Source organism: Leptonychotes weddellii, chromosome 1 (genome assembly GCF_054177405.1).
Source record: "Leptonychotes weddellii isolate Sample4059 chromosome 1, ASM5417740v2, whole genome shotgun sequence".
Taxonomy (NCBI): domain Eukaryota; kingdom Metazoa; phylum Chordata; class Mammalia; order Carnivora; family Phocidae; genus Leptonychotes; species Leptonychotes weddellii.
The window spans coordinates 55,151,880-55,165,440 of record NC_138369.1 but is presented as its reverse complement, the minus strand read 5'-3'; the positions used below and the strand labels follow the sequence as shown (position 1 = coordinate 55,165,440).

The window sequence follows — 13,561 nt, the reverse complement described above, 5'->3', positions numbered from 1 at the left end:
TTGTTTGTTTTGGTCTAAATGACCTGGATCACCTGCAGGGAGTGAAATGTTCAAGAGTCAAAAATGGATGATTCCCATTTTAAACCTTAGCCTCTTCTGGAAACTGAGCAGAACAGACGTCCATTGCTGCTCTAACCCTCCTCTCTGTGTCTGTCGCTGGGCGGGTGGAAGACAGTCTTGCCTCATAGTGCAAGATTTAGCCATCACTTCAGGGATTCCCAACAAAGTCAACGGGGCTCAACTGCTTCATGAAAGAGAAGCTTATCGTTCTTGTGATTTACCAAATAGCTAGCTCAGTTAAATATTCTTTGTGCAACAAAGGAACAAGCCAACTCTGGTCATCACTACCCAGGTCCACACTTCTCAGGAATCCAGGCATTGTGTTCTCTTAAGGTGTAGACCCAAATCTCTGCCTTTGGGTCACTATTCTCGTTTCATGGTTTCTGAGGCCAAGGACCTCTCTCCTCCAGTGGAGATGTCATTTCCAGAAGGAAATGCTCTGCATTGCACCGAGAGTAGGGGATTTGAGGCAATGACTGTGGGCGGGTGCCAAAGTCAAAAGAAAAAATATTCAAGAGATGACAACCTTCTAACATGACAATTATCTGGGACTAGTTAAACAGTTACTCTGACATTTGCAAAGACATTCAGATACACATGGGACTCTCTTTCCCTATGACTGATCTTGGCCCTTTGGAAAACATTAATGCAAGGGGATGGTTTCAAGCCTCCAAATGATACAACCTGAGCATATATCCTTTCTCTAAGATGGAGAAAGGCAGATAGAGGTAAAAAAAAAAAAATCATCTAATAAAAGAACAGCGGGCTGCTTTGGGCTAAACACCTAGAAAAGTAAGCAAAAGACAGTGTGGAGATCGGAAAGGCAGACAAAGAGAAGGGCAAAGTTTCTCATATAAAAATAGACACATATATTTGTAGCATTTAAATATTTTTTATAAAATCATGTTCATATTTTTAGCCTCAGTCCTAAAAAAAAAAAAAAAAACAACAGTATAGAGAGTAAGTACATTTTAAATATCACTTGCAGTACCCAAATAACACAGACCTTAACACCCCCTACCCAGATTCCCAAGGGGTTCATTTGGTGCTACCACCTAATCTGACAGTTAACAAAGAATCCCAACAGAAAAAAACTTAAAAGTGCTACAGAGTGAAACATATTTCTGGCAACATATGGGGGAAAGAGGGATAAACTAAAGGTGATAGAACATACCAGGGTGAGTCTCAGCTCAAAAACGCCATTTGTCATTTCAACAAAAGGCAGTGAATTTTAATGAGGAGCATCCCCAACTACTCAGACCCAATTTGTGAACCAATAGGTGTGCTGGGAGGCTCCAGGTGACACATACTCACCTGTTCTTACCCCGGCTAGCTCCAGCGGTGCTGGAGGGTCAGGTGACTTCCTTGTCAACACTCTGAAGTACCCAGGTTTGCTCAGAGGAAGGCACTTTCTTGGAATGTCTCCCACATGAGCATGGCTGGCATTTCCTACTCTCTCTGGACTACTGTATCCTTCAACCCCACCCCACGCTCTTGTGGCTCTGGCATGAAACCATGGATTTAGACAATTAGGTTGCCTGAAGCAGTAATTTCATAATAATACAATAGGTAGGTTTACCTCCTACACTGATATTATTGTTAAGTATAGCTTTTTTCATTTTTAGGGGGGAAAAAGATGGAAGTAGAGTAAAGCAAGGTTGAAATTGAATCAATATCATCCCCCAACCAAATATCACATCTTGCAGTAGTGATAAACACAGAGAATGTAAGAAGAACTATCAAATTGTGGGAAGTATACGTTATTTACTGATACCACTGAGTTCATCTTCAAAAATATCTTCCCTTCCCCCCGGGCCCGTTCATTGTTTCTTATCAGATAGCAAAAGACTTCAAAGAGGTGGAATTCCCCACCAATCCAGGGAATCTTGTTGAGGATTTTGCCTAAGATGTTCTGGGTGTTTTTGCTCTAAGACAGTTAGATTATTTAAGAAAATTGTTCTTAGCATTTAACAAACTGACTTGGATCCCAGCCATGCTAATCATTGCTTCTCTGTAGGCCCAAAATTGAACCTGAGTGTGTGCCTCGTTTTCTGCTTCTGTAAAATAAGGCTCTAATTACTTAGGCTGTAAATATGTTTTCAGGATTAAATGGAATAATATACATGAAATAAGAGGTAAAGTATCCAATGCAATGAATAATAAGTAGGTAATGCTCTTATATCACTTAAATAACTGAAAAGTCAGTCCTCAGACAAATTTTTTCCATCATGAAAGACAGCTATATTTTATCTCAGGATATTACAGAAGATACTAGAGGAAAGTAAAGTACATACACACACAAATATAATCCTCACAGTGTACTGTCATGAGTAAATGTTTTGAACTTCATGTGAAACTATTCTCTCTCTGGGCAAAACTTAATATTCTCAAGCCACATTGTATAATTACTTGAACTGCTTATAATCTAGAAAAGCAAGGATTCTGGGAAACAAATTCCAGCCATTTTGTTGCTGAAAGGCATCCACGTCAGAGGATCAGTGTCATTGAAGAAGAAAAATTAAAAATTATATTAAAACGTGCTTTCTCTCTGTCAGCCCTTTAGTTCATTTTTGTGTCCTCCATCTGCACTTTTCAACATTTCTCCCAAGCTACGGTGCCATTTAAAATATGCACCTTCATGTATTTGCACTAAAGTAGCATCAAACTGTATCCCCTGCAAAGGTATTCCCAAAACACAAAATCCACAAGGAGTCATCTGAGGAATTTCCATCTCTTCCTCCCTCCTTAATATAAATGGAAACATTTCCATCCAATAATATATCTATTACAATATATCTTTTACTGTGGTCCCCACGACCATCACATGCCATTTGCCTTGAGAGAGCAACTCTTGAAGTTTTTGGAAGACCAAAGAAAATCAAGACACCCAACACTTAAACAAAATGTTCTGAACAGAATGTTCCATTTAAACTTTTAAACATACAACTTTCTACAGAACAACAATGCTTCTTTGCTAATGCTGATTCTTTGCCAACAGTGATTCTCATTCTGAGGGGGTGACTTATTACTATTTGACAAATGACATTTAATTCATCCCTTTCTCTTGTCCTGAAAGATATCAGCACCCCCTCGCCCCCTTCCCCAGACAACAGCCACTCAAATAGAGGACGGTTGGAAAGGTGGCTGGAATAGAACAGCACGACTTGACAGCTCTGGGTTGAACATTAGTAAGCTCAGCTCGTCAGGAAATGCCTTAAAAGTCCATGCTTTACAGTCATTTGCCTTTTTTGTTTAGGCACAGACTGACTCACAGAGCAGGGCTAGAGGGTGTGTGCAAGGACAGGCACGGGGTAGAGACTGAGCCAGTCCAGGCCCTTCCATCGTAGCAACTACACTGGAAGTGTTCTCTGCACGTGTCCTCTTTTGCTCTTCCGGAAGGCATAAACCGGAGGCGTCTATTCAAAATTGGCTATTTGGGGGAGAAAAAAAACAAAACAAAACAAACTAGTGTTCTTCTGGAAGTGAAGTCTAATAAAATGATAATATGATACTTATTAGCCAGAAAATGAAAGTTTTAAGGGACAGATTATATCCAGTGGTATTTGGAAACTTGTAAGAATCACACAAGTTCAGACAAGAGCTGCTCAACAGAACTTTCTGAAATCATGGCAATATTCCATGTATGTTCTGTCTCATATGGGCACTTGAAATGTGGCTAGCCTGACCAAGGAACTGAATTTTGAAGCTTAAATCTTATTTAATTTGAACTAATTTAAATCGAAATGTAAATAGCTGTATGTAGCTAGTAGCTACCATCCTGGACATTGCAAGTTTAGGACCATCACTCAAAGTTTACTGAGAGTCTTTACATGGTGCTTAATTTTCTCAAAAACCACTCTACCCAGAAACAGGTACCAAACATGTACCCTAATATCATGACCATGTGATTGCAAAATCAATGTGAATTAAAAATCAACACACTATCTCTGCTAGTTGAGCCTGTATCAAACAACAGGCTTGATCTATGGGTTTTTCTATGTCTGTTATGACCTAAAGAGAAAAAGAGGAGAAAAACAAATGAAAAAAAATTGTCCATTGCTGGCCTATTGTGCAACCAGTGTGTCCCTGCACTTACAGTATCTGAAAGTCATAAAAGAAACCAGAATGGAGAATGAAAACCAACAACAGCAACAATGAGGAATGCTTGATGGAGAGGGGACGTATAAATGTTTAAAGGACAGTGATCTTTCATTCCTGTGACAGTTGAAAAAGGAGGTGCATGTGCCAGCAATCAGATAAAGTGGAAAGCTGATAAATTTTAAAATGTATTTTGCCAGCACAGTAGAATGCAACCATAGGACCCAATAATTCCGAAGCTTTGAGGGCCCTTAAATACCATCCACTTCAAACTCTCCTGCAGATAAATAAGTAATTGGAAGCCCAGAGAAGCGAAGAGCTCGTTGTCTCTGAGATAATAGCCCAGCTCCATCCGAGATCTCTCAGTTTGTGTTCTCTCCACTACGACCTTCACTCTCGTTCTGCTGAACACAGACTGAGCCTTGAGGAGAGAAAGAGCCTCATCTCTAGCCCTACTTGTCCAGCCTCGGGTGAGCAGAAAATAGAGTGTTTGAAACACGCCATTCTGCTAGACATGAACGCTCCCTTCGCTAGCTCCCTAAAATCCATGCAATTCACACAATTGACAAGGCACACTGTGAAAAAAGAAATTACAGTGCACAAATGTTTTAAGATAACATATATTTGCTATAAAAGTGGCTTTGCACTGTGCTTAAAACATACATGCCTTTAAGAGAGCCAGGTCCAAATCTCCAAAGCAAATGACTACTCATCCTATGCTTTTGGTGACTCAACAGGACGTGAAAAGATATTAAGATAGAAGCAAACAATTATTTTAAGGAGCAAAAACAAATAAAACACCTTCCTTTTAAAGCTAGAACTTAGATAATTCTCCTTTTACAGGTGGAAAAAAAAAAACGAGATGACAGATTTTAACTGACTTGTTTCAAGTCACACAGCTAGTAAGTAAAAAAATGGGACTTAAGGTGCAGGATTTCCCTCTCTGGGTGCAGAACTTTTTGTTACTCTAGAAACCATAATAAGACAGAGGTCTACAAACCAGAAAAGGAAAGAAAAGGACAATTATCCTGCATATGTCATTGCTGTTTTAAAATGTCTGTTTTTTGAATTTGAGTTATACTTTGACATAAAATGTCCCATGCTTTTTTCTGTAATCACATGGAGTATTGATGGAAGAAAGACAATTATGTTTTAGGAGCTATGTAAAATTCTGGGAATAAACCCACTTTACTGCCCAGATTTTATAAACTTTCCCGGTCCTCAGATAATCTTCTGCAGATAAATGCCACACACCGCTGCTAAGTGCAAGAGATAAATAACACTGCACATTTTAAATGTCATGTACTTTGAATTTTATATCATGCTCTTATAAACGAATCCATAAGAGAAAAAGAAAATGCTAAATAAATGCAGTGATGGGCTTACATTCTTGTGTTGCTGGTCTTGTTGATGATAACAGATTTCCCTGTTTGATCCACATTGTGATCCAACCCAAAGTAAGCTGCCACCCGATGGACAAGCATCCTCTGATAGGATGACATCTGAGGGAACTTTTTATAATGATTGCTGGAAAGGAATACAAGAAACAGTGGGATCAACATTTGTGTTTCTGGCCTATAGGACATTCTATAAGTACACACACAAAACCATTCATTTTTCATCCAAAGCACACAGCTTATTTCATCTCTGGCATCACACTTCATGTCCTCATTTCCAGACAATTTTCCATTTATTATGGATTTATTGATTAAGCTACACTAAGTATCTTTGTTTCATAGTTGCACATTTCTCGCAGCAAAGAGAACTTAATGTCTTTTGGAAAGTATTCTATTTTGGTCCATGATACCTCATGAACGGAGCCAGGCTTGGGACAAATGATATGACATAGTATGTGACTGCAGATGCCTATCTGGAGATATGTCATTACACGGTTTACACTGAAAGCAGCACAGTTATGACCAGGCATAACCGACTGCAGCCATCTGGAGCCCATTAAAAAACTATAATAAAAATGAAAAGGGTTGCTTCTTGTCACAGCTACTCTATGCTAATCAGCGGCCCCCCGTTTATAGCCATTTTGTCAGGAATTTAACAAGCAGAAGCACACGTGGTCCAAGCAACAATTCCCATCAATATATAGCTTCTAATCCTAATAGCGTCTCCATTTAACAAATCGGCAAACATATTAAATAATGTTTTATCTATCCCTAAATCTTTCCAGAATGAATAATTAAACCCAAATACCAAACTAAGCACATCATATAAATTAATCAGCACTGCAATATAACATACTTGTTGTCACCAATGAAATCAATAATTTCCTGCTCCATTTTCAAGAGTATCATCCTGTCCCTGCAAAATAAATGTTAAAATGAAAAGGTTTGAGGCACTTGCCATTCCCAAAGACCTAAAAAGTTCATTTGCATGCCTGAAAAAGATTGGTTAAGTTGATGTGACTATAAATCTTTACCTAACTCTTCTCTAGAATATGCTGTCCATATGCATGTGGTTTCATCCTACTGAAGATATTTCTCATCTCATTTGTTAAGTATTTTGTAATATTGAAACTTCTGCAGTTTTAATGTTAATTAAGACATGTAAGGTGTTAAACCCATAAGACACATCAAATACATTGTATATTTTAAATTAATAGGAAACTGGAGCAAAGCAAAGCCCAAGTAAATAGTTATAGAACTGCAGTAGAGCATAATCAATTTATTTAACACTGACTTTCATTCTCTATCTTTTCCCCTTAATCAGTATCTCTTTGTGACCAGGAAAGCAGAACTTGTAAACTATAATTTACTCATTGAGTAACTACCCAGGAATTAAGACTATCTATACATAGTAAACATGCAAACAGAAAAGAGAAAATATAAGAGATAGCTTAGGACATTAGAAAAGGTGCCTGCATTTTACAACTCTACTTAGAAATGCTTGGACTCATGACTTCACAATATTCTACTTTACTCTTTTAAAAAATAAGAGGTTTATTTAATAATTTACCTGGAATTATTCTTTAATGTGTTAATCAGAAACTCATGTAAGTCTATGCCAGTAGAATCCGTGTATTCTTGGCTGCAATCTGAAACAAATAGCAGGAGGAAATTGTCAGGAATGCTGATGGGGAAGGGAGGGTGAAAAAGGTTTCCCTCCTGCTGGGTAAATTTTAGGTGAAGCTATTGGCGTGAAGGTACATGTTTCGAAACTAGCAAATTGGCAGCGTAACACCAGAATGAAAACCAGATTCGAGATGGAGGAACCCAGTAGATCCTGAGTGTGGAAAGATCCGGCTGTCACAGGAGGGGATGCGGGCACAGTCGGGCAGGAGGTGGGTGGGGTGAAATGTCACGTGTTCATGCCTTGCCGTCAATCAGCAAGGCCAGGGCCTCCACGTGACAGTTACTACCAACCCACAGAGAGAGTTTTCAAGAGTTTCAGATTCCTTTTTTCTCTTCAAACAGAGAAGGCAAAAATGAAAGTTCTGTGATGAGACCGTCTAAATATTCATCAGTACAAAACACAGGAGGGCACTAAACATTTCCAAGTCTTTCAAATCTTCTGATGCTGGCTAAAGCTTAATTCCTAAAGTCATCTTAGGAACCTGCACTTCTTTACTCCTGTCACACCTTGCGTTTTAGACATTCAGTAGCAGAGATAATCATTATAAGCAGATACATTGTTACAGGGCATAATATAAGCAGTCATCATTCCTCAGCTGATTGGATGCCCTGTTCTTTCTCGGTTATTTAAAAAAAAAAAAAAAAATGTCTACTGCAAAGCTATTTATTCACGGTATTCTTCATTTCAACTTAACTTAGTTTTATTTTAACTTTTGTTTCCTTTTTTTGGTTTTATTTTTGTACAGTTGTATGTATGGCCACAATTTGAAAAGTCTGGACTATGGGCTTGGGGTTTTAGAAGGTATAGCTTTTTTTTTTACTATTGGAGTAGAAGTGTATATTTTTTTAGGTCAGACATGATGTGGCGGTCATGTGGGTTGCAGAGACCAAATACATTTGTGGCAGATACAATGTTAATCACGTAGTCCATTGACACTGATGTATATACGTCTGTGCTTTGGGGACGACATCACTTACCTGCTGTGAATTGCTAATCTATTGTCTGTCTTTTAAGATAAACATAGAAGTTGAGATATAGAACTGGGTATCATTACTGTTCATCAGCCCAAGTTAATTGGATTAATAAACCTGAATTAAGAGCAGATTTATACTCAGTCATTTGTACAAACTTATCATCGAAAACAGAAGACCCAAATGAAAATCCAAAGAGATAAGTGATCCTAAAATTAACCTTTCTGGATACACAAAAAATGACACCATGAACAGAAAGGAAATAGAGTTCACATCTTTTACACACACACACATGTACACATATAGAAGTATATGCAGACGTTGGTGGCAGGTGAATACGTGTGTAAATCTAGGATGTACTCTGTGACTATTTATCTGTCCAAATTCAGTAAGTTAAGGAAACATGTTCACATTCACCTTTTGATAACATTCTGATCTTGGGTTTTTCAGAGGTTTTATCTTTGTTTTTATCCTTTTCTTTTTCTCTTTCTGAGTCATCTTTCCTAGATTTATCATCCTCTTGCAGGCTGGGAAAACTGGAAAGCTGTAAATGAATTGATTCCTGTTGGGGAAAAAATATAATAATTTAGGGCCAGATTTAAGAATCTCTGTCTGGTTTCCATTTTGCATAGAGGTTATTAAGTACAGGAAAATGAAAGCCAGGAGCAGATTTTTTTTTTTTTCTGAAATGGTAAAAAAAAAATTAAACCTGTCAGAGAAATAATTGCCCTTTAAGGTGAATTAAACTTCAGAAGTCAATGGGAGGTCATGAGAAACATCTAGTACTAACACTTGGCCTCATGAATATTAACATTAAGCAAGTTACTTCCCCTAGATCATACCTCTTATTTTCCCTACAGGTTTATTTTTAAACACTTAGGAAACATTTCCTTATCAGTAAGCTTGCGTCACGGCCACTGCCATGTCTCAAAAAAAGAAAAAAAAAAGCCTTCTGAGTTCTTTTCTATAATTCCTTATAAGGAGAAATCTGCACAAACATAGACAGACAGGTATTACGAATCGTAATTACAGATAGAACAGACATAAAGGCCTTAATAGCCAATTTACAATAAAAAGTCTGTTTTAGAACCACATCGACAATGATTTCTACTATTAAGAAAAACCAAGCTATCTAAATGCAGGAATCCCAGGTATGGATGATTATCACACCTTGTTTATAAACTCCATTAATAAGTCATCATAATGTATGGTTAGAATCAGCATCGCCTTTTAGAAAGCAGAACTATATTTCCCATCAATTAAATATAAATATTTAATATTATTTTAATTTTTTATCAGTCAATTCTTTCCAAAATGTAAAATTCTCTTGAACTGATGCTTTGGCACAGTACTGACCCTTTACTGTATGGGGACTGGATCCGTTTTTATATTTATTTATTTTGCACTGGAGACAGATTGTTTTAACTCACATATCAGCCATGTGGTTGATAGTATCTTCACTGTTTTGAAGAAGAATGAGCCAAATCATACTTTTTAAGAAGTTTCATGAAAAACCTATGCTATGATTAAAACTATGACAAATTAACCAACATTAAGTCTGCTTTCTCTTATGTAAGAGATCATTTGATGGGAAAGCTTTTTTCTACTAGTGACATTAAAATTCATGATGTAAAAAAAAAAAAATTCCCAATGACTAATAGTGTTTCTCACTAAAAACTAAACTAATGTTCCTATACATGTGACTAAAGCAATGCCTGAACCTCCTCAAATTATGGTCATCCTAGGATTCCTAGGGTTCTTGGTAAACCTGGCTAATCTAACAAGCATAAAACAAGACCCCCGAAATCAAGTTTGCTTTTTAGGAGGGGTTCCACTGTGAACTCCTGGCTGGAATAAAAAGGCACCAGGGCTGAAAAGACATATGATAGAGAGGATAAAATAAAACATGTTCTCATGATAGATTTTTATCCTAGCCAGATTTCCTGACATCCACGTGTTTATCCTAGGGATAGACTTACGCAAAATATGTAAAACTGAGTGTAACTTGATTATGGGTTCTATTGTCATGTGATATGGGACAGAAATGCCTTTAGTCTGCAAAGGTTCGGGCAGATTGTAAGGTTTTGATTTGCTTCTGCTTGCTAAGGAGACAGCTGCAACATTTCTGGTTCAGAGAATACAGTTGGGGGTGGGGAAGAATCAATTCAATAGTTGATCAGGAGGGGAAACTGAGGGCACCAGGCCATCGGAGTGGTCTCATTGCTTCTTCAAAACCTCTTGCATCACCCAGCCTCTGTCAATTTGAATCTACAATCTAAGAGGCTAGGAAGCATAAATACGAGCAGAGGCTAAAAGACATCTTCCACCAGAAAAAAAAAAAAAAAAAAAGTACAAACTCACGCCATGTGTGGACAGATAGTATTCTCAGAAAAATACCTATCTTTTCTATACATAAATATACATTATGGTGTTGAAAGAACACACAAAAGTGCTATAGAGTTGGTAAAAAACAATCTGTTATTTTTTAATATTTTTATTGATATGCTCAATAATAAAATACAAGTGTTAATAAATACATTGGTACAGGATAAGTTTATATCCAACAACAATAAAAGAATGATTCAAGTCACAGTAATACACTGATAGGTAAATAGTATAACATTAGAAAAGCAAAACTCCTTTAACTGAAGGACAGACTGAACCATCAGCTATGGGTCTGAGATCAAGTAATACAGGTAGCAAGAGTTTTTCCCACACAGGAAAATGAAGGCAGTTTTCAAATACTGTGAATATACAAATATTAGGGAAGCAATACAATCCATATACTGTATACTTCTGCCAGGGTTCTCTGGGATTCAGTTCCCACATTTTGTAAGTGCCGGTGGTACCTAATGAAGGCATTGCATATAAGCTCAAAGGTCTGCTTCTTTATTCTCTAACAAGTCACATGCCCACTTGCTAATATGTGTGTCTGGGTATTTTCTATCGGACGCCTGCTCCCACCACCCCTCAGCCAGCCCAAAGAGAGGTGCACAAGTTCTAATTCTCTCCTACACGGCTAGTCTTGGTCACTGAGCTTGAAACCAGCAGGAACAAAGCACTGATTGCATCTTATTTCTCTGCACAATTGTATGGAGAAACTAGACTTAGGTCCAGGACGGGCACTATGATACAGATGATCTCTTAAAAAATTTCCTCCTGGTACCTTGTCAAATGGGATGAAAAGCAGATTAGGTCTATAAAGGCTGTCCTCCTCTGCCTGGTATTAGGAGTGGGGGACAACTGGGGCATGACTTCTCCCAGAGTCTGTCATTCCGCGGAGTTAACATATATCGTGTGCAGTACATTATAAGCCATCAATCAACATTTAATAATACAAGCCGTGATAGTTGCATTAGTCCCCCTTTTCAGTCTCCATTAAAAATAGAAGCACAAATAAAATGCTGAAGAAAAGCCACACATTTCTCAGAGCCCAAGTAAAATAAAGCTTGTGTATGAAACATAGTGATGGCTAGAGAAAGATAGCCTGTCCATGCCTTACGACATGAGTGGCACGATAAGAAAATGAGGCTAGGGAAAAAAAAATACTCTTAGGACAAAATCTATAAGGTATTTATTTTTGGTCCTTTTAAAGAAAGTGCTCTTAATGCTCTCTGTATCCATGAGGAGAATTTAGAGTATTTCAATTAAAGTAAAAAGAGGAAAGCAAACAAGCCCAAACAAAAATAATGATATCTTAATCAATTTTCTCTCCCCTGGGTTCAGATAAATCATTTTACTTTTGTCTCGACTTCTCTCAGCCTCTGATAAAATAAGGAAAATTTCAGCTGCTAAACTATTTTTATAAAAGCTAATATGATGCCTAAAAGGCAAACAAAAATAAATACAATATGAAGTCCCCATTTGGTCACGGGAGGGTTTTGTCAGAATTCGAATTTTCAGACCCTAATAGTCTTCCTGTAAGGAGCAAAAATAAGTGGAAAGATCCACAGCGATATATAATAATATTAAATTCATATAAATTTAATAATATGAAATTCACCATCACCTCAGATTCATTTCTGGACAATTTTTTTCAGTATTCAGCATCTCTACCAAAGGCCATAAAAATACGTCTGCAAAGCTCAATGCACCTTATTCACTATTTCCAAAGTTTCGTTAAGAGCCAAGAGTTGTGTTTCTTATAGGCAAGTGTATTTTGGGGAAGTGAGAGGTAAGAATCTCCAATAAGGAAGGAGACAGGATACTTAGGACTATATTTGGTTCAGTCTTATCAAGAGAGAGGCTGTGAGGAAATGCAGCACTACCGTGCTTACTTTTTAAGTTTTTTATCTAAATTCTTTTGAATTCCTTTCCATTTGCAGTTTTCAGAGAGTCTGGAAAAAAACAAACGTAATACTCTGTGACAAACTGTTAAGCTAGTTTAGAATGTCTCATAAGCAGGGGATGAAACCAGAAACTATGTCTTTCTTTGCTTATTTTTTTTCTCCCCCAAAACACTGTGTAATACCAGATTTCTACTCATGCACACAAAGACAGATCCCATCCATGCAGTTAATGAAAATGACAGGGGGTATACCTGATCCTGAAGACTTTCACCTCCTGGCCTGGCTGAGGATTCTTCACAGACAGCAAGACTGCGAGTCAGTTTACCTTTTCCTGCTCCTGACTGAGGAGGGGAAAAAAAAGGCAAGGCAAGGAAAATAAAGACAACAAACAGAAAACATTCTCCGGCTGTCAACTCCTCTCTACCTTCCCAGGACATTCCCAAACCAGATTTCTAAAACCGAGCTTCAAATTGGCTGCTCAGTGCTGTCTGTCTACACTGGCTTCAAGATTCAGAGCCCTGTGTTGGTGGGGATGCAGGGGAGGAGAATGTGAATACATGGATTTAAGGGGCACTTTTAGAAAACTGTGCCCATCCACACTGGAAACATACAAAAAAATGAATTGCTGCCACTTTGTGAAAATGTAAGGAGAAAAAGATGACGGAAATTAATTTCTACTAAAACTGAGTTAGGGAGAGATGGGATTGAAAAGATGTTTAAGAAGATGAGGAAAGGGACCTAAACACCAGCACCTGCTCACTTCAAGGGAGAAATCAACTAGCGAGACTAAAACATCTACCCCAGATTTTATTTAAAATGAAAGCAAAACAAGCAGCTACTCATTTTGTAAAGCGCTGTCAAATCTGCAACTGTGAAAACAAGATCAGGTACATACATTTGCGGCTATGGGAACCCTAAATGCTCTAATTGAAAAACATACAGAGCTAGAAAGAGAGACAAGAAGTGTCAACAAGACCCCATTAAAAGGGGACAGGGCCAGTAGAGCCAAGATCCACACATGACCATTTGAAATCGTGGCAAACATGTTTAACCCCAATG

General features: G+C 37.8%; 1 protein-coding gene across 25 annotated transcripts in view; it reads right to left on the bottom strand.

Annotated features, from left to right (window-relative positions):
* The window catches only part of ARPP21 (cAMP regulated phosphoprotein 21), a 154,644-nt gene that overhangs the window by 95,973 nt on the left and 45,110 nt on the right, over nucleotides 1–13,561 (bottom strand). For all 25 annotated transcript variants that reach the window (XM_031024148.2, XM_081824054.1, XM_081823985.1 and 22 more), the window contains exons 5-9: nucleotides 12,754–12,843; nucleotides 8,631–8,775; nucleotides 7,126–7,204; nucleotides 6,412–6,471; nucleotides 5,545–5,685 (exon numbers count right to left, since the gene is read on the bottom strand). In XM_031024148.2, the coding sequence (XP_030880008.2) occupies nucleotides 5,545–5,685; nucleotides 6,412–6,471; nucleotides 7,126–7,204; nucleotides 8,631–8,775; nucleotides 12,754–12,843 (515 nt within the window). The remainder of the gene's footprint in view (nucleotides 1–5,544; nucleotides 5,686–6,411; nucleotides 6,472–7,125; nucleotides 7,205–8,630; nucleotides 8,776–12,753; nucleotides 12,844–13,561) is intronic.